The sequence below is a fragment of the Typopeltis vanoorti genome, chromosome 10 (assembly GCF_054136105.1).
Source record: "Typopeltis vanoorti isolate ZY-2024b chromosome 10, IOZ_Tvanoo_1.0, whole genome shotgun sequence".
Taxonomy (NCBI): Eukaryota; Metazoa; Arthropoda; class Arachnida; order Uropygi; family Thelyphonidae; genus Typopeltis; species Typopeltis vanoorti.
Window position 1 is genome coordinate 40,747,253 of NC_143558.1, and position 21,142 is coordinate 40,768,394.

A 21,142-nucleotide genomic window follows, 5' to 3' on the forward strand; every position below is an offset into this window, starting at 1 on the left:
ATTTGGATTTGATGATCAGAGAACTGAAGTTAAAAGGATATATCACAAAAGTTAACAAAATGGATGTCGAAGAACACATTGACAAATAGAAATTACTATTATTAATAAAGTAGCTAGAAATATAAGTAGGATTTTTTCTTTGATTTATATGAACTTTGCCAACAAATACAAGAAAGCAATCATCCTTTTGTAAATGAGGTAATGCAGTTTGGAATCCAATATCAAATAATGGAGAGGTGACAAGTCGGAGAAAAGACACAGTAAACAGATATATATGTGTGTGTGTGTGTGTGTGTGTGTGTGTGTGTGTTTTCAGGTTATTATATTTATTAAAACACACACACACACACACACACACACACACACACACACACACACACACACACACACACACACACACACAGTAGAACTCGGTTATAACAATCACGGTTACAGCGAATTCACATTTATAACGAATAATTTTGAAGGTATATTTGAATTACATTTGATTTAATGCATGTATTTCATGTTTATTACGAATTCGTTTCACAGGAATAATGAACGAATAATACACGTTAGTGGTTCCTTTACTGACATTTCGTACGTATGCATTTTCTGGTTGTGGAAAAATGTCGGAAGTCAAACGGAAAATTTTATCGGCTTCCGAAAAAGTAGAAATTATACGGGAGGTGGAAAGTGGCCAATCAAATCTGACAGTAGCAAAGAAGTGTGGTTTGTCCCCATCTACAATATCAACAATTTGGAAGAATTGCGAGGTGACTCTGAAAGGTTTTGAAAACAATTTATCGAAGTGTAAAAAACTTAAAAAGTGTAATAAAAGTGACGCTGACGAGGCACTTCTTTCGTAGAACCGCTGGCTTACCTATTAGCAGACCAATTTTGAAAGTTCAAGCAGAAAAATTTGCTGTTCAACTTGGTTATAGCAATTTTAAATGCAACAATGGGTGGATTGATCGCTTTAAGAATAGAAACAATATTGTCTACGCAAAAGTGGCGAGGCGTTGTCCATTGACAAAAACGTTTCTGACTGGATCAAGAATGTATGGCTGGACATCAAATGAAGGTATGGATACAACAACTTTTATAATTCAGACGAAGCAGGGGTTTTTTTTTTTTATAATTTAACGCCCGATAAAAACTTTTCAATTTAAAAACGAAAAGTGCATTGGCGGAAAACTTATCAAAAATAGACTCACAATTTTAGTTTGTGCGAACATAACCGGTAGCGATATAAGAAAGCTTCTTGTAATTGGAAGATCGGCAAAGCCTAGATGCTTTAAAAACATAAAGAACCTTCCCGTAGATTATACAGCGAATAAAAAGGCCTGGATGACATCTTAAATTTTCGAAAATGAAATTCGCAAGTGGGATAAAAATCTTTGCAGTGAAAACCGGAAAATTTTATTAATAATAGACAACTGTCCTGCCCATCCTGTAGTGGCTAATTTAACAAACATAAAACTTGTTTTTTGCCACCGAATGTGACATCTGTCTTGCAACCACTTCATCAAGGAGTAATTAGATGTTTTAAATCCCATTTTCGCGTCTGTTAGTCTTGGAACTGATCCACAGAAAATGCTTATGCTTACGACTCGAAGATCAGTGTACTTCACACAATACGTTTAATGAGAGTGATGCTTGGAATTTGGTGTCATTGTCTACGATACAAAACTGTTTTAAGAAAGCTGGTCTTGCAGAATACGAGTGCGAATCTGAAGAAGATGAAGAGGATAACTTACCGTTATCAGCGTGGTTAAAAGTGTGAAACTTGAACAATTTTGAAACATGTGCAGAGATTGATAATTTTATACAACAGACGCTGACATCTTAAAACAAATCTCTCATACACCAGAAGAAGATAACAGTAGTAGTGACTCCAAGGAAGAAAATAGCAATGATGAGAAAATCGTTACCTGGTGTGAAGCAGAAAGTGCTTTACATATTTTAACAAGATTTATGGAATCGCGATCTGTAAGTTCACACGACACATTTAAGCATCTTAGTGGTATAAGGAACAATTTCAAACATATGAAATATGCGTCTTGTGCACACTTGATGATTTTTTATATAAAAATGTGAAGTTTTAAAAATAAATTTTTGTTCTTTATATGTATGTATGCACATATGTATTTATGTTACCCAATATACCTATGCTGAGAAAAATCTGAAAACATTTTTAATTCGCTCAAATTATGACCTTCTTGGATATAACGAATAATGGTTATTACGAACAAATATATGCGGTCTGTAGAATTCGTTATAACCGAGTTCTACTGTATATATACACCCCTGGCGCCCAACCTCTCGAGTTCCGGGTTGGTAAGCCGGTTCTCCTTCAATTCTGATGACTCAAGACATGAGACAACAATGTGTTTGTCTCGTGAAGGCAAACACATTGGACATTTCAAAACAATGAAGAGACAAAAAACGTGACATAAAAACGTTTCAAATTTCAGCTTATCTTTTTATATATATAGAATAGATATATATATATAGATAGATAGATAGATAGCACAAGTGGCTAATCTGATGAGAAAAAACAGGTTATCTGAATTGCAAACATTAATGAAAATATTAAAAACAGGGTGATGAAGTTTATAATGCCATTAAAGGATTAAAATTAAATTATAAGTATATTTTTATATTTTCCTAAGAGCTGTATACATATACAATTTGTACATAAGATATAAAAATAAAGATACATTTAAATCAATGAAGGCTAATAATGATTAAATTTAAGGAAATACTTCTGGTGAAAGAGTAAATATCACAATGAATTTCCAATAACCAACTACTCTTTCATTACAAAAAATACCAGATTAAGTTAAGGAAGGAACAGGTAATATATGCAGATAACTGAGGGCATGTTGTGTAAGGTTAGTGCAATGATAATTCTATAATTAACTGAAATGTAGCATAATTTTAGTTCTAATTTGATGATACTACTAAACAATCTAGTTTTAAATAAAAGCATATTTTTGTCTATGTATACAAGCCAATCTCAAAACCATAGATCATAGTCCTGAAGATGCAATAAGAGGATGATGGTGAATCACATTAATTAGTATAAGTAAAATAAATATGCATAAAGCCAAACAATTCAGTTTACTATTAACTAATGTTATCATCACAAACTTTGTGCCCCAAGAATAGTACCTCATACAGATATTAAAATCAAAATTATATATATAAAAAATTATTCAAACATATAGTAATGCATATTGTGGACACATGTTTCAGATAAAAGCATCAAATTTTTATATCACTCAAGTGCTATAAAAATATGTAAGGGAAAATATTGATTAAAAAAATAATAACAATAAAAATAACTATACATACCTTTTGCCTTTGCAACTAGGACTCCAGGTTTCATGGAAATGCATAAACCCACTTAATATTGAAGAGTTGGGAATTTCTAGCAGTTTCCGATAATTTGCTGGATTTCCTCGACCCAAAAGTTCTGAGGGAGAGAAAAAAAAAATTTTTTTTCCTGAAAAAACTTGGAACTGAAAATATTTAAAAAATTAAACCATGATCCATATATATAAAAGTTGTTCAATAAGTTCAGTGTTCTTCCAAGAAGTTTGAAAAACTACCATTTCAGTATTTCAAGTGACCATCAGAAAAGAAAAAAAGTATGGCATCCTGATAAAACTTTGTCCATAGGTGTGTAACAAAAAAGTCACTAAAAGCTTTCTGATCAATTTGTATACATTTAGAATAAGTACAAGCCACTTTATATGATAACATTAAAGTATATGTATACAAAGCAACTCATTTTTGAGTGATATGAACAAATGAAGAAATTAAAGCATAAAAAAAATTCTTATATATAATAATTCAGTGATTGAGGGCACAGCACTATCTTTTATTACAACTAACTAATGTAGGCCAGCTTGATTGGCTGAATGGTTAGCATACCTGCACTCCAACCAACAGGTCACAGGTTCAAATCACACTGCAGGTTTGGATGATTGTAATCGTTTTAGTTTGTGTACTGCTACAACCTTTGATATAGTGCAGTCGAACCTTTTTCTGTCTTTGCACCATTAAAACCATAAATCATCATCATCATCATTATGTAAAATTGTTTATTTGTAGAATTTTCAGCTATGTTTCATAGCCATTTTAAATACAGAAAGATAACCATAAAAAAGAGAACAATTAAACTGGAAGTATGTGAAATTATATGCAATATCAAGAATAACTCCAATTGCATTAATAGATATCAGGAAATAAAAATAAAATAGTTAATAAAATATTTTAAATTTAAATAATTACAATTTACGAAACACGTGAATGGGGAGTATTAGTTCCATTTACCCTGAATTTACCAGAATTTACCCTGAAATAAGATATGGAAGAGGGGGATTGCATGCATGAGAGAATAGTGACTTATTAGCTAGCTGTTGACTATTTTATTTTCATCATGTTATTGTTTGTTGACTTCTACAAATAATTTATAATGAGTGCTGTGATAAAAAAATCCTGCCAGTTGTAAGGTTGATGGTGCGATGTGGTTTTTGTTATTGCAGAAAACAATAGTGCTGCAGAAATTCACTAATGACTGTATAAGGTTTATGGGTCTAATGTAATGAGTGACAGTAAGGGCGGGTAATGGTGTCATTTGTTTAAATATGAGGGGGGGGGGAGGTTCAACCACTGCACTCTTCGTGATGAAGAGTGCAGTGGTTGAAAAAGTGTGGTGACAGATGATTTGGAGGAAAGAGTGAACATGAAAATTCATGAGAATCGTTTCACAATTACCAAACTTTCTTTTGAATTCCTGGAAGTTTCATGCTTAAGCATTCATGAAACTGTGACAGAAAAGCTGGGGCATAAGAAATTGTGTGGGTCCCAAAAATGTTGATTGATATGCACATAAACGAGTGAAATCAGCTCAAATTTTTTGGAGGATTACAAAAATGAAAGAGATTAACTGTTTACTCATATTGTGACTGGTGATGAAACATAACATGCGAGTTCACACTGCAACAATAGTTGATAGGTGGAAAAGGGGAGATATGATTGAGACATTCAAATTGCTAAAAGGATTCTATAGGATTAATTCAGATGATATTTTTGAGATCAGGACTAGTGGTGGGAGAACTAGGGGACACCCATGGAAGCTGGGCAAGAGCATGGTTAGCAGGGGTGTTAGAGCTGGGTTCTTTACTTTTAGAGTGGTAAATGAGTGGAATAAGCTGCCAGAGTCTGTTGTGGGTGCTATGACAGTGAGCGAGTTCAAGGCAAGGTATGATAGATACTGTGAGAATGTTGAACAGCTGTGTGAACATGATGTTTAGGGCCTCCCTCGATGAGTCTAAGGACTCCTGGAGTAGCCCGTGGTAATAATAATAATAAAACTCAAACTGCCCAGCAAATTCAAAAGTTAGGTGGGAATATTTGATCACCTGCCTACCCTAGTCCCAACCTTGCACCCAGTGACTACCTCTTGTAACGGCATATGAAGCAGTGGCTCCCATCTCGGCGGTGATGAAGATGAGGAAGTGTAGAACAGAGTGACTCAGTTGAACTTGCTGGTGCCATGATACCAAAAATGCCTGGATGTCAATGGTAACTATATGGAAAAATAAAGTCTATACGGGGAGGGGGGGGGGGGTTCTGTAAAGTTCTGATAAATACCTAGAACAAAAATGATATTGAAGCAACTGACGTAACCACAAGAAAGAACATACAAGAATATAAGTTACCTTCATAACTCTGCTACTAGTATGCTCTTTCTTGTGGTTATATCAGTTGCTTTAATATCATTTCTGTTCTAGGTGTTTATCAGAACTTTACAGACCCCCCCCCTCACTCATTTGCAGGTATTTAAGTGTATAATAAAACTTTTCTTCTCTACCAGTTTATTTTTAAAATCCTTGACCAGACCTTACTTTCTGGACAATTCTCGTAATCAGCTAGAGTAGGGGAAATGGGAGACCTCATAACTATTCCTTCTATCTGCTTGTATAGTTTGTTTTGACAACTTAAGTATTTCAGTTATCAGAACAAACTATACAAAGAATAAAACTAATTCAGTAAACCCAAGAGGCAAATTTATCCTAGAAGTAGAAGATAACTGTCTTTCTTTTCTGAACATGAACAAGGAAGAACAAAAGAAAAGTTTTATTATACACTTAAATACCTGCATATGAGTAGGGGGGGGGTCAGTAAAGCTCTGATAAACACCTAGAACAGAAATGATATTAAAGCAACTGATATAACCACAAGAAAGAGCATACTAGTAGCAGAGTTATGAAGGTAACTTATATTCTTATATGTTCTTTCTTGTGGTTACGTCAGTTGTTTCAATATCATTTTTGTTCTAGGTATTTATCAGAACTTTATTATTATCAGAGTTACCTTTATCAGAGCTACCTTTAATTCTAATGATTATAATATAAAAACAATTAATAAAATAAAACATGGCCATCATCTTAACCATCCTCAAGAAGAAGTTTCCAGAATTTGTCTCCTATATATTAAAGGACTTTCAAAAAGAATAGCAGAAATTCTTTGCCAGACTGACCTACGTCTCTTTTCATCTAGTTTGTAAACTAAATACCATCCTTATCTCTCCAAAAGACAAATATCCTCTGCTTTCTTATACTGGATTTTGCAAAATTCCATACACTTGGAGCTTATGTTATCTTGGACAGATTGCTTGTTCTGCACAAATTCATCTTGAAGAACATCAAGAATATATTTCACTTAAGGAAGCCAATAAATCCAGTATAGCAAGCTATGCCACATCTACAAAACACAGAATTCAATGTAACTATACCAAAGTTCTATACAAAAGTTACACAAAGTCTTTCTTCTAGAAAGACTACAAAGAAAGCTCTAAAGCACTCATTCACAATCTCAGTCTTAAACTTTCTCGATTTTGGGAAGTTATCCTAATACTCACCATTCATTGTGTTTCATAAATTGTAATTAATTATTTAAATTTAAAAATTTTACTATTTTTATTTTATTTCTGCAGATGGAGTTCTGCAGTTGATAGCACATATAATTTCACACACTCAATTTCATTGTTGTTCTCTTTTTTGTGGTTATCTTCCTGTACTGAAAATGGTTATGAAACATAGCCAAAAATTCTACAAACAATTTTAAGTTGTTGAAAGTTTATTTTTCACTTGGTTAGAATATAATACATTTAGTTTAAACTAAATTTATTATATTCTAACCAAGTGAAAAATAAACTTTCAACATCTTCCTCTAAATCCAGAGTAATTTATTAAAAAGGTGGCACACCAATTGGCAACTCCTATAGGTAGAGATGACCTTGCTAATGCTTCTGACCGGTATCTCTACTTGGGCCTGGTTCCCACTGAAGAGACCTCAATAAAGGTCGAAACTAGTCTGGGTAGTGGCCCTCCCCTTAATGCATAACATTAGACATATCTGCAAGGAGATGTGTTTTGCATTATGGGAGAGTTGGTAGCTTGCTCCACCAATGCCCTGGTGTTGTACTACCTTACCCCAGTCCTGAAGATACTTTCAGGCGAACTTTGTTTGCTCACACTTGGATATAGGATTAAACTAAATTTATTATTAAACAATTTTAAGTGACTTCCTTCATTAATTAGCAGTATAATTCTTCCACTTGCATCTTAATTATTAAACCAATTTGTTAACTGATGTACTACTGTACATTAGTTGGAATAAAAGATTATAAATTTTAACGTACTACTGTCTGTAAATTGCACATATTCTCTAGCCAGTCTGAACTTTTGTATGATCATAAATTCAAGATTCCCAAAGGGGTTCCCTATGATATTTGTATGAGACCAACAAACTTACCAGCTAAGAATGGCAGCATAAAATCTGGATTTTGCCAAGTGCACTGGCACTACTGAGTGCACTACCCAAAAAATAGACTACTATATGCTATAACTATTATGTTATTAAATTTATCATCAATTTGTTATTAAACTTGGATTTATCATCATACAAATGTTCAGACTGGATTGAGAATATATGCAATTTACAGACGGCAGTACGTTAAAGTTTATAATCTTTTATTCAACTAAAGTAACAGTACTAGATCAGTTGACAAATTAGTTTAATAACTGAGATGCAAGTGGAAGACATTATACTGCTAATTAATGAAGGAATGCCAGCCTGGTTAGGGTATCCGATCTCCAGCCAAAAGGCTGCAGGTTCAAATCTCACCATGGGCATGGATGTTTGTGATTGTCTGTGGAAATGCTAGTGGTGGCGATGGTGGCAGTGGGCGGCAGATGGCATTGGTGTAGTTATAGTTGGTGGAGACAGAGAGTTGTAGAGCAGGTGCCCTCCCTTGACGAGTCTTTGGACTCCCTGGAGGTGTCAATTAATAATAATAATAATTAAACATGAAAAAAAAATTGACAAATATCATAGAAAAAAATTACAAGAATGTATGTACAGGTGAATTTTGTTCAAGTGTAAAAGACTTATAGCTACCATAAAATCTGATGCACACTCCAACTATCCTTCAGATATTTCAAAATATAACTGCTATGTTTATAATAGTTATGAATTGTCATAAGAAAGAAATCATTGCAGAGAAAGGGAATACTCATAGGTGGAACAGATTAAATGGAATGGTTTCTGAGGGCGATCCATATCAGGAACATAACATGTATGTCTAAAAGATGAGAATAGGTGTATTAAAAGATGAATAGCAATAATGGGAATGTATGGACTAGTAGGAAATATCCTAATTTGTGATGTCTATGAAAAAATGTTAGTGAATGACAGCAGACAGAAGATAAATAATTAATTATTTATGAGCTATAAGGGGGCTCGCGTGAGCCCTTTGTTAAATTTTTCTCAAATTTGCGAGTCCCTTGTTCTTCTTGTTTAATAATCTTGTAGAATTAGAAAATACCACAGTGGAATGTATACATGCTACTATAATTGCTACTTTAAATTCATATGGATTTTCTGATAACTATATAAAAAATCATTTTATTGCATTTTGTTCTGATGGAGATAGTGTAATGTTAAGAAACAAATCAGGTGTTGCAATCAAACTTCTACAAAAATTTCCCAACATTGTGATTTGGCATTGCGCTCATCGTTTACACTTAGCATTAGACCAGTGCTTCCCAAACTTATGGATGCCAAGGCTCCCTTTCGAAAAATTAAAATATTTCACGCCCCCATCTAAAAAAAATCATAATACAGACATATTATTATAATATTTATTGTATTTATATTCAAGATTTTGGTTTGTAATATTTTTTGTGCTTCTTATCAATACCTTTGAAATGAAGCATATGAATAAGCTTATAAGTACTAATATTCATTAATCTCCGAAATACGCAAGAAGCAAAATTTGTGAATCCGCACCAATATGTGATTTTTTCCATTGAAATATAAAAAAGAACAAAAAAGAAATAATAAATAATAAAAATTAAATACGTTTCTTTTAAGATTAAAAAAAAATCTACTTAGTCTGTTTTCATTATTTCATGGCCTCCCCTCAACTGAACTCATGGCCCTCAAAGGGGGGCTGTGGCTACAGTTTGGGAAGTGCTGCATTAGACGATTCAATAAAAAACATTAAGAAATAAATCATTTTGAAATATTTATGGATAAATTATATGATTTTTATCATCAATCACCAAAAAATCAACAAGAATTAAATACGATTGCAAAAAACCTTGTTATTAAAATTTTAAAGATCGGCCGTGTGTTTGGACCACAATGGGCAGCTTGCAGTTTATGAATGGCTCTTGCTTTGTGGAGAAATTACCCAGCTTTATGCAAGCATTTTACATCAAACGATAAATATAAGGGCTTTTTAAACTGACTTCTCAATTTGGAATTTTTAAAAGATCTAGCATTAATGATTGATATCCTACAGGAATTATCATATCTGTCAGAAGCTCTACAAAGTCTCAATATAAGTATTATAAGGAATAAGTTAGGCCTTTTTTTTTTTTGCTCGATGATGCAAGCCCTTTGTCAAAATTTCCATACTCACTACTGTTTAAGAGTATTAAGTTACAACACTAGAGGAGCATAATAAATTAATTTATTAAATCTGTACTTCGTTCTTGTGGTGTTGAGTTTACTGTTTTTTTAATTATCAGTCTCATATACAAGTTTTAGCATCAATAATAAACAATAAAAATTAAGTATAAAAAAATTGAATGCAAGATTGCCCAGAGAAAGAAATAATGGAATAATGATTTAAGAAAGGTGATGTACAGGGATTTATTAGAGATGAAATAAATGAGAGAGTGCACAAAGCTGGGATGATAAATGAATTGGGGTTAGGGTTTGGATATGAGGAGCAAAATTAGGAGAGCATTAGTAGTTGTAGGAATAAATGAACTGGATGAACAAAAAGGAAAATGCAGAAGAATATCAGAAGATTACTGAGAAGGATGAAAGATACATTAGTGTGGTAAGAAGAAGAATATGCAGCTGAGATGTGAGAGGTTGAAAAAGAGTAAGCAAAGTTGATGAATAGCATAGAACAGGGCTATATGTGAAGTGAGTGCAATCAGAAAGGTAAATCTATAGTATGTTCTTACCATGGGTAGATTAGGTATTTCTGTTTTTTTTATTAATTTATATTTTTATATGCTTTTTATTATATTTTTTCTGAATTTTTATTTTTTTTACATAATCTGGGAGCCTTGTTCCAAACATGGAATTTTTTTGAGCCACTTGAGGCCTCCAATAAGCAAGGTAGTGGTCTCAAACCAGTTTGCAAAATTCATTTCCCTGCTAAAGATGATTACAAACATCCACACATTACAAAAATAAAGGAGGAGAATATGAAAAAAGTAGCTGAAGATAATGTGGATGATGAGGTTACGTGGTGAGGTATCCTTCATAGGATAAAACATGAGCTAGAAAGACTATTATCAAAGACAATTATCATGTAGTATATCAGGAGGGAGAATGAAAGAAAAAGTGAATGGGGAAAAGAATGAAAGCAGAAGAAATTGGGGGTAAGGAGAAGGTATTCAATAAAGATTCAATTATAAGGTGTGTACTTAAAGAAAATGTGACAAAAGTATGTTTTCCAAGTGCAAAGATCAAACAAGTAAAGTAACTGATTGTTATGCCTGCCATGAATAATTTGAAAGGTAAGAAATATTCAATGAGAAAAGCTATGAAGAGTTGCTGATAGAAATGAAAAAACTAAGATCATGAGTCAGTCTTCTGCCTTAGTATAATAAGAATGAATTGAGAAGGGCTAATCAGTTAATGAAAAGACTGTAGAAGGAATAGTGTGCAGTTTGTAGATGTATGGAATGAATTTGATGGATGAAAGGACTTCTGTATGATTGATGGACTACATTTGAATGGTTCTAGAGTTAGATGTTTGGAGAGAGTTGTTCAGTGAGAGGTTGGAAGAACAAAATCAGGAAAACTAGAAGTATTACTGAGTAATACTTTTAGTGTTTTGGTAGTGTTACCCTTGCAGTCAAGGATAACACTACCAAGGGTAACTATGGGTCCAAGGCAATGTTGAAATGCCTGTACACAAATGCCAGCAGTATCAAAATTTAGAGGCATTAACAAGACTTGGTTGAAAGAAAATAATACACTTACAGGGACAGAATGTAAAGGATAGCAGGGATATGATGGGAGGTGGGGTATAGCTATTGAAAAATAGCTATGTGAATACAGCAGTGGGCCAGTGTGCTGTGTAAATGTGCAAAGAGAATTAACAATACCTCTGATGAAGTTATTCAATTCAATTCTTGTAAAGGTAACAAGGGAGTGGAAAGAGGTTAGGATAGTTCCATTACATTAATGTGGTTCTAAGTTACAGACCAATTAATATCTTAGGAGTGGTAGTTAAAGCACCAGAAGAGTTAAAAGGTCAAGAAGAGTTAGGTGGGCAGGAATACAATGTACTGTGGTAGGCAGCATGGCTTTGTAAAAAAGTAGATCTTAATTTAGTAATTTATTCACATTTTATAATAGTTTCATTAGAATTAGAAAAGGAAATGGCTACACCATGATACTGCTGAACTATACAAAGGCAATTTAATAGAATATCATCATCATCATGTACCCTCAAGGGGGGGTATACAGGATATGACAGTACTACATGAAAAAAATTACATCACTAACTTCCTATCTACAATTTTCCTCCAAATCAGTCTGTTACTTGTCAAGACTAACATTATCAGATCTTATATTTCTATCGTCTAAGGCACTTTGTACCATATCAATCCACCTATATCTTGGTCTTACTCTGGGTCGTTTTCCTGCCAACCTGGCAGAGAACACTTGTTTTGCTAATCTTTCCTCGCCCATTCTGTTTAAGTGCCCATACCACCTGAGATTAGCTCTGCTAACGCATTCCTGGATGCTTACAATGTCAAGTTCTTTCCTAATATCCTCATTTTTAATATGATATTGCCATTGATGCATGCATCTGTTCACACCTATAATCTTTCTCAGGACTCTCATATCTGCAGTCTCCAGTCTTTGGTCAAGTGTTTTATTTCTGACCCAGCTCTCAGATCCATAAGTTAAAACTGGTTTGAACACTGTCTTGTATACAGCTAATTTAGTGTTCCGACTAATTTCTCTCTTATTCCATATGAATTTATTCAACTGACTTCCCACCGTACAGGCTTTGCTGATTCTGTTGTCTAATTCTATATTTAATTTACCATTTTCAGTAAAAATCGTGCCTAAGTAGCTGAAATGTTTTACTTGTTCCACAGGTCCTCCATTCACAACACAGTTGACATTTTCAATGATTCTTCCTATTTTCATTGTCTTTGTCTTTTTATTGCTGACCTTCATACCATATCTATTACAACAGCTATTCAATTTAGTCAGAGAATCTTGCAGACTTGTAGCAGATTTATTTAGAAGTATAACATCATCCGCATAAAGCAAAGAGCTGACATTAACATCTCCAATTTTGATATCCGGTTTAATACCACTTTCCTTCATAATGTGATCCATATAGATAATGAATAACAGAGGGGATAATGTACTCCAAATCGACAAAACTTAAATACAGATCTTTGTTATATTCCCATGCTTTCTCGACTATTTGTCATAAAGTGAAGATCTGATCTTGACAGCCTCTACTTGGCCTGAATCCAACTTGTTCTTCACCAATTCTTCTCAACCATTTCTCAAGTATGCTTGCATAACTCTTGCGAGGAACACTCAGTAGGGAAATACCTCTGTAATTCTCACATTCAGTTTTATTTCCCTTTTTATATATGGGTACTATGAGAGCTCTACTCCAATCATCGGGAATTTGTCCCTCTGTCCAGGCTTTCTGAACTATGCAGTGCAGCCACTGTAAGACTTTTATACCACCATACTTCAGCATTTCTGGTCGAATATCAATATCACCTACTCCTGCTGCCTTTCCACATTTCAAGCCTTTGATGGCTTCTTCTACTTCAAGTATGGATATGTATTCCTGACTGCATGCCTGGTCAGTGTTTTTTACCACTGTGCTGTCATCACTGTTTGTTTCATTTAGCAGTTTTTCAAAGTAATTACTCCATACCTCAAGGATATCTTTTTCTCCTGTTTTCATGTCACCTTTATCATTTCCAACTCCTTTTACAGAACTCTTTCCTCCATTCCTAAGCTTCTTCAACAACCTCCAGAATATTTTACCACCTGCTTGATATTTATTTTCTATATTCTTGCCAAAGTCCTCCTATGACTTTCATTTAGCTAGTTTTACACAGTGTTTAGCATTCTTACATTTGTCTCTGTATTCTGTAAGAGTAAAAGCTGACTTATTTGCCAGGAACTTTTGATATGCTTTCTTCTTTTCCTTCACTGCCTCTTTAACTTCCTCTGTCCACCAGGGAGTTCTGATTTTTTTATCCTTGCAGACAACCACCACATGCCTCTCTGGCAGAATCAATCAATGTTTTCTTCAGAGTTTGCCATTGAATCTCCAAGGTTTGATTCCTGTTCTCAAACTCTTTCATTTTTTTCTTCAATAATCTTCGTGTATTCTAGTCTACAGTTCACAACTGAGAGCAACTCAACTTTTATTCGCTTTAAAACTTGCTTATATGTTATTCTTTTCAATATGAAATTCAATTTCATCCTGCTCAAGACTAAATAGTGATCACTTCCAATATCAAATCTTCTGTACACTCTGGTGTCCTGCACCAGGGAGAAAACATCACTATCAACAATAACATAGTCAATGAGACTTTTTTCTTATTCCTTGTCTCTTCTCTCCATGTGAATTTGTGCACATTTTTATGTTGGAACATGGTTAGTAATAACCAGTTCATGTCCTGAGCAGAAATCCAACAGATATTTGCCATTATTATTAGCTTTGCTCTTTTCTCCAAATTTTCCCAAAATATTTTTGTATGTCTGACAATCATTTCCTACTCTGCTATTTAGATCCCTAACAAGGACCAACTTTTCCTTTTTCATTGTGTCAGTTGCTTTTTCTAAAGCCTCAAAAAATTCCTCCACTTCTACCTTAGTAGATCCTTCTGTGGGACCATAGGCACAAATAAGTCTCCTTGTCCAGTTCTCCATTCTGATATCTGCCCACATCACTCTACTTGAGACTGCCTGCCATTCAAGAAAGTTAGCCTCCTATTTAGTGTTGAATACTATGGCTACTCCTTCTTCTCCTTGATTGTCATTGCCTGAATATAACCTTTTGTATTTATTGCTCAGAAAGATCTCGCCAGTTTTTGTCTTTTTTGTTTCAGTCACCCCTATTATGTCGATCTGGTACTTATCTAATTCCTTAGCTAGCTCCATTTCTTTGCCATTCAGGCTTCTTACGTTGATAGTACCGATCTTTAACTTTGGTGATGTTGAGTTGGGGTGTGTTTTCAGATTTGTTTCAGTAGCTGACTTTTCACTGTTCGCCCTGGTTCCCTGGGCGAACAGTGAAAAGTCATTATTTTTCATTATTAAACAAGGCCCCCGTTATTTTTGCCATTCCCTGGTGAAAATAATGGGGGCCTTGTTTAACCGGGCGATGCCCCAGCTAGCATGAAATTTTGTTATGTTGTACCATCATTTTTTATTTAGGTTTAACCAATAAGAATACAATTTGGTCGGCTAAATCCCAAATTGCCAGCCCATCCTTGTTCTTTCAGTATCCGAGTAGATACCCAACAGGGTGCACCACAAGAAGGTGAGGACTGATCATTAGGTCAGAAGCCCTGGTTGGTTCTCCGCATTCCTTTAAAGGCTATGTGGAGGTCTCCTCTCAGTTATACAGCTTTGACCCTTAAGCACCCCTTTTAATAGAATATCACATAGAAAACTATTACAAAAGTTGGAATAAATGAGAATGATAATGGTAGTACATGGTGGAGTACCTCAGGATTTGGTACTAGGACCACTACTCTTTAATTTGTGTGTTAATGATATAGCAATGATTTAAAGGAAGGTACTCACAGTTGTCTGCTGATGATGCTAAACTGCAAAAGACAATAGCTGATATTGGTGATGTAGATATCATGCAGTATAATTTTAATTGGCATTGAGGGAGAAGAATAATGGTTGTCAATTTAATGCTGCACAGTGAAAAGGATTGTATCTGAGAGGTTGTAAACGAGTTATTGGAAGAAGTGAAAAACGAAGAGCGAGATGAAAGGTTGCGAGTCTGCTGCCATGCCATGACAGAAGCAAACTGAAAAGAAGGACGATGATAGCTAATGAATCAATATGCAATTGTATAGAAGGAATGATGTAGGGCTGGTGAACTATGGATCGAGTTTGATTAATGGGAAGATTTGTACAATGCAGATGGACTGCACTTAAATGGATTCAGAGTTGGGAGTCTAGAGAGTTTGTTCCCTGAGAGTGTGTTAGAGCAAAGTCAGGAAAGAAATTAGGGCAGATGAGAGAGAGAGAGAGAGAGAGAGAGAGAGAGTGTGAACTGAATCTCTCAGACAACAATATTGAATGGGATGGAGCAGGGCTGGCCAAGACGTCAACTGCAAGGCACCTGAATGTAGCAAATTATTCGTTTCTTAACGAATGTAAGAAATTAAACAAATAAATAGATTGAAAATGAATATGATAAATGATAATTAAATTTATTAATTGATAAAAAAATTGTGAAACTAATTTATTTCTAATTTGATGTAAAGTTTATAATTTAGCAGTTACCAACGAAGCCATCGCTTTACAGCAGTCACGTGATTCACTTCGTCCAGAAATGTTCGCTTGATGGTTCTAAACGTGCCCAATGGTAACACGTTTGATGATGTGTACACTGGCAGTTGACAGTCCATCTGTGTATTGTTCTTGATCAAGACTCTTGCAGCCAAAGTGTCCCGATTATCCAGTATTTTAGTACCGAGTAATCCCATGAAATTGTTTTCCATTTATCGATCTTGAGTGTGTATTATTTTAAATTAAGCAAGTGAATGCAATTAGTATTGTTAAAAAATAAAAAAACAATTACGGATAACAATGAGTGAGCCAAGAACAAGTGTGAAAAAAAGAAAAACTTATCACTATCATAAAGAATGGGAAGAAGATTTTTTCTTTATTATGATGAAAGACAAATGCGTATGTATAATTTGCAACGCGAATGTGGCTTTACCGAAAAAAGCAAATGTTGAAAGACACTATCGAACTGTTCATAAAAACTACGAAGAAGATTATCCACAGGGCACTGCCTTAAGGAAAGCAAAGGTACATCAAATGAAGACACTACTGACAGCACAACAAAATATTTTCCTTAAGTACAATATAGGCACAAAGGCTGCTACAATTGCGTCATTCAAAGTTGCTGAAACTTTAATTAAACGTAATAAGCAGTTTCAAGATGGAGAATTATGGAAGGAAACCATCAAAGCTGGTGAAATATTATTTCAAAATTTTAAGAATAAATCAGAAATAATAACTGCTATTAAATATGTCATTATCACGAAACACAATCATGCATAGAGCAGAAGAAACCAGCCAGAACCTTGAAGAGAATCTGCATGAAAACATAAAATAGTGCAATTTTTTGTCACTACAGTTTGACGAATCTACTGATTACACTGGTACTGCACAATTATGTATTTTTATTCGAATGGTTTTGAGGATATGTCGGCCACAGAAGAATTATTAACCATTATTCCAATTCAAGGGTGAACAAGAGGTCAAGATATCTATGATTTATTTAAGAATTACGTTGTATGTACAAGTTTTCCGATTCATAAGTTAGTGTCAATAACTACGGAAGGAGCGCCTGCAATGGTAATAAAATCGGTTTCGTCACTCTGTGCAAAAATGATGAAGATATACCAAGTTTTGTGGACTATCATTGCATCATCCATCAGCAGGCCTTGTGTTCAAAAGTACTGAAATTTAATCATGTTATGAATATTGCTTTAAAAATTATTAATTCAATAAGATCAAATAGCTTGCTGTTGTCAATTTTGGGCTTTGCTAAAAGAATGCAAGAGCGAGCATAGTGAATTATTGTTACATACTGACGTAAGATGGTTAAGCTGCACCACATTTTCAGCAAGATTCAGAACTTCATCCAGAAATAAATTCGTTTTTGAAAAACAGAGATGATTCACATCCAGAATTAAATGATAAAGAATGGCTACTTGACCTTGCCTTTTTCTGTGACATTACAGAAAAACTAAATAACATATAAATAAATTATATGTTATTCTTTTCAATATGAAATTCAATTTCATCCTGCTCAAGACTAAATAGTAATCACTTCCAATTTCAAATCCTCTGTACACTCTGGTGTCTGCACCAGGGAGAAAACATCACTATCAACAATAACATAGTCAATGAGACTTTTGTTATTCCTTAAAAGATGTGGAGGCTATACAAGGATTAAGGTGACCAACTAACTCATAAACAATACAAGGATCAAGGAAGAAAGGTAAAGGTAAGGTAAAACTTCGAATTACAAGGAAAAAATAAAACAATCATTGATATGATATGCTCCTTAAAATCATTCAAAGAAAAATTAAACATGCTTGAAATACAATTAAATCTGTGCGAATTGAAACATTTTAAAAATTTGGCTGACCAGTCAAGGGATATACAAAACGTTACCTTTAATAAACACACCGAAAGCATAAAACTTTTAACGAACGAATTTGAGGTAAGATTTGTAGGAATCAGTAAGCTCGATGATATCGCTATTTTTTTTTATCATATCTCTTCAATGAAAATATTAATGTTGAGAATACAGCTTCAAAATTGAATGAATTTCTCGACACAAAGAGTAGATTTGAAAGAAGAAATCATAAATATGAAATGCGATATCCACCTCAAATCAATTGCTTCAAATAATAGTTTTAGGAAGTTGATCCACAAAAGTAAATATCCAAATATTTGGAGAATCGCTGCTTATTTTAATGCATTTTTTGGATCAACTTATTTGTGCGAATCAGCATTCTCATGTATGAATGCTATTAAGACAAAGCATAGATCGCAGCTAAGTGATCAACATCTGGAATCGTGTTTATGAATTTCTTTAAGTTCGTGTGATCCAGATTATGATCGCTTAGCTGCATCTATGCAATGTCAGGTATTGTTCAATTAAATTAAAATATTCAATTGTTTGTATAATTTTATTCAGTTTTTTGTATTTTTTTATTGTTATTATTTTTTTAATAAAGTTATGAACAATAAATTCTTTTTTTTTGTTAAATTTATTACCTTATAAACTTTTAAAAATCTTGAAAATATTCCACACTTTTCGATCGCATCTATAGTCGCCCGCAAAGATATTTTCACTAGGTAAGTAGCTGCCAACGTCTAAAAGTTTGCCACCCGTGGATAGAGGATGTACAGTTTCTATTTACTAATGCGAATAACAGGGAGAAGTTTTTGGCATTGGTTAGTGCAACCTCACCAAAAATTATAGGCATTAGTGAGATTTGACTAACAGCAGATGATGTAGTAACAGGGATAGGATGTGATGGATTTAGTATTTTCAGGGAGAATAGAGTAGATATGGCTAGATGGTCTTTTTTGTCAATATAGTGTTAGACTGAGGCCAACGTGACAAAACATGAAATTGGTTGCTATTATAGGCCAGTGGGTGGGTGCTAGAAATTATGTAGAAGACAGGTTTCAGCAAATGCAGGTCAAGTAATTATTATGGGGAACTTCAACTTTTGAGACATAGATTGGAAAGATCACATAGCAGGAAGGAAATGGAATTTATACATCTACTGAGAGATAATTACTTGAAGCAGTATGTGATGTAGGACCGGCGTGGCCAACTTCATTCTATATGAGGGCCAATATATGATGAGTGGTAACGTCACGGGCCGCACACTTTCAGACAGAACTTAAATAAAAATAAACTCTGCATTTTTTCAAGGTAATAATTATATGTATTGAAGTACTATATTTGTTAAATCTTTTTACTACTGGGAGAACAATATAAAATACTTGATTTAAATATAAGTTGCTAAATTAAATTTAATTACATATTTCTGGCTTTTTTACATGTAACACAACTTAACGAGAACACTGTTTTGTTACGATATTCGTAACAAATCCTGAAGTTGGTCATCAGTCAGTCGGCTTCTTTGTGACGATTTAACCACCCTCATAGTTAAGAAAATGCATTCACATATGTGCTTCCAAACATAGATGAAATTCTCAAGCTGAAATCACTTAATGCAGGATATTTTTCCCTTGGTACCAGTTTCCAAAAGTCAATGCCTGAAACTGATCACTGTAACCAGAGCAGAGCAAGTTACTTTCAATGATGCGTTACTCTGGAGCGCATAGAAATCTACCACTCCCACTACTACAACTCGCGCAGAGAAACAGTAGATTTTATAAATTGAGTAATCTTTTTAAAGCAATTTTGATTCCGTGTTGAGAATATAAATTGTTTCCGTCATCAGAAATAATGAATATAACTAATATATCAATGAAAAATGCGGTCGAAACTAATAGCTAAATTGATAATACATATAATTTAATATAGTTTTTATCCTGCTCGGGCCGCACAAAATCACGTTAAGGGCCGCATGTGGCCAGCGGGCCTGCTGTTGGCCACCTATGATGTAGGGAACTCGAGGTACAAGAGTGTTGGATCTTTTTTATAGGATAAGAAGACCTATCCATACAATATTAGGTGGTTACTGCCTCTAACTAAGGGAAAGTGATCATGTGATCTTCACTTGGAGATAGCAAAACACATGGAAATTCCAGTTAAGAAGGGGTAGTGTGGAACTATAAGGCAGGTGATTATGATACACTTAGGAGACAGCTTGAAGCCATACTATGGCATAAGATCAACAAAGGAAAGATATTCACAGTGCATGCAGGATAGTCAAAGGGTATTTAGAGGAATCAACATCACACTGTATATCAAAGGTCAGGGAGGATAAATCATGTAGGAGTTAGATGGATGAGTAATATCATTAAGCAAGAATTACAAAAAAAAAAAAAAAGATGTGGAGGCTATACAAGGATTAAGGTGACCAACTAACTCATAAACAATACAAGGATCAAGGAAGAAAGGTAAAAGGTAAGGTAAAGCATGGTAAGGAAAGCAAAAATAGATTAGAAGTTATCCAAACAGGCAAAAGGAAATCCCAAAGAGTTTTTATATTATGTGACAAATAGAAGGGAGAATGACTATGAAAGGATAACTTTAATGAGTGCAGATGGTAGAGAGGTAACAGAGGCAAACAATATTGTTGAGCTACTGAGTGACCAACTTTGCAAGGGTATATCATCCAAGTGAAGATATTATTATGGCAGCAGTGACACGGTATGATATGAGAACAGAGGTTGATGAACTGGAGATACTTAGGATATTGCAGAATCTGAATGAAAACACAGTTGTGGGATTGAATGAGATATTAGTTTGTGTTTTAAGAGACTGTACAGAGAAACTGGCAATTCCTTTGACTAGGATGTTTAATTTAAGTCCCAAGAGAGTGGAAAACAATTCCTTTGCTTAAAGTGGGATCTCAGTCTGTGGCAGCAAATTATAGATCAGTCTCTTAGGAGTGGTGGCAAAAGTACTGGAAAAGCTGGTTAAAAAGAGAATTTGGAAATGGGCAGATATCATTATATATTACTCTATGAGGGACAGTATGGTTTTTGTGAAGGGTCAGTCATGATTTAGTAATCTACTAACTTATAGTAACAGCTGAACTGGATAAAGGGAATGACTTCACAATGATACTTCTGGATTTTA

The 21,142-nt window shown here is 34.2% G+C and overlaps 1 protein-coding gene across 1 annotated transcript in view; it reads right to left on the reverse strand.

Moving 5' to 3' along the window:
* LOC150102360 (uncharacterized) overlaps positions 1-21,142 on the reverse strand; it is a 65,838-nt gene that overhangs the window by 14,838 nt on the left and 29,858 nt on the right. The window contains exon 3 of the mRNA XM_090399658.1: positions 3,340-3,460. Within this exon, the coding sequence (XP_090255784.1) occupies positions 3,340-3,460 (121 nt within the window). The remainder of the gene's footprint in view (positions 1-3,339; positions 3,461-21,142) is intronic.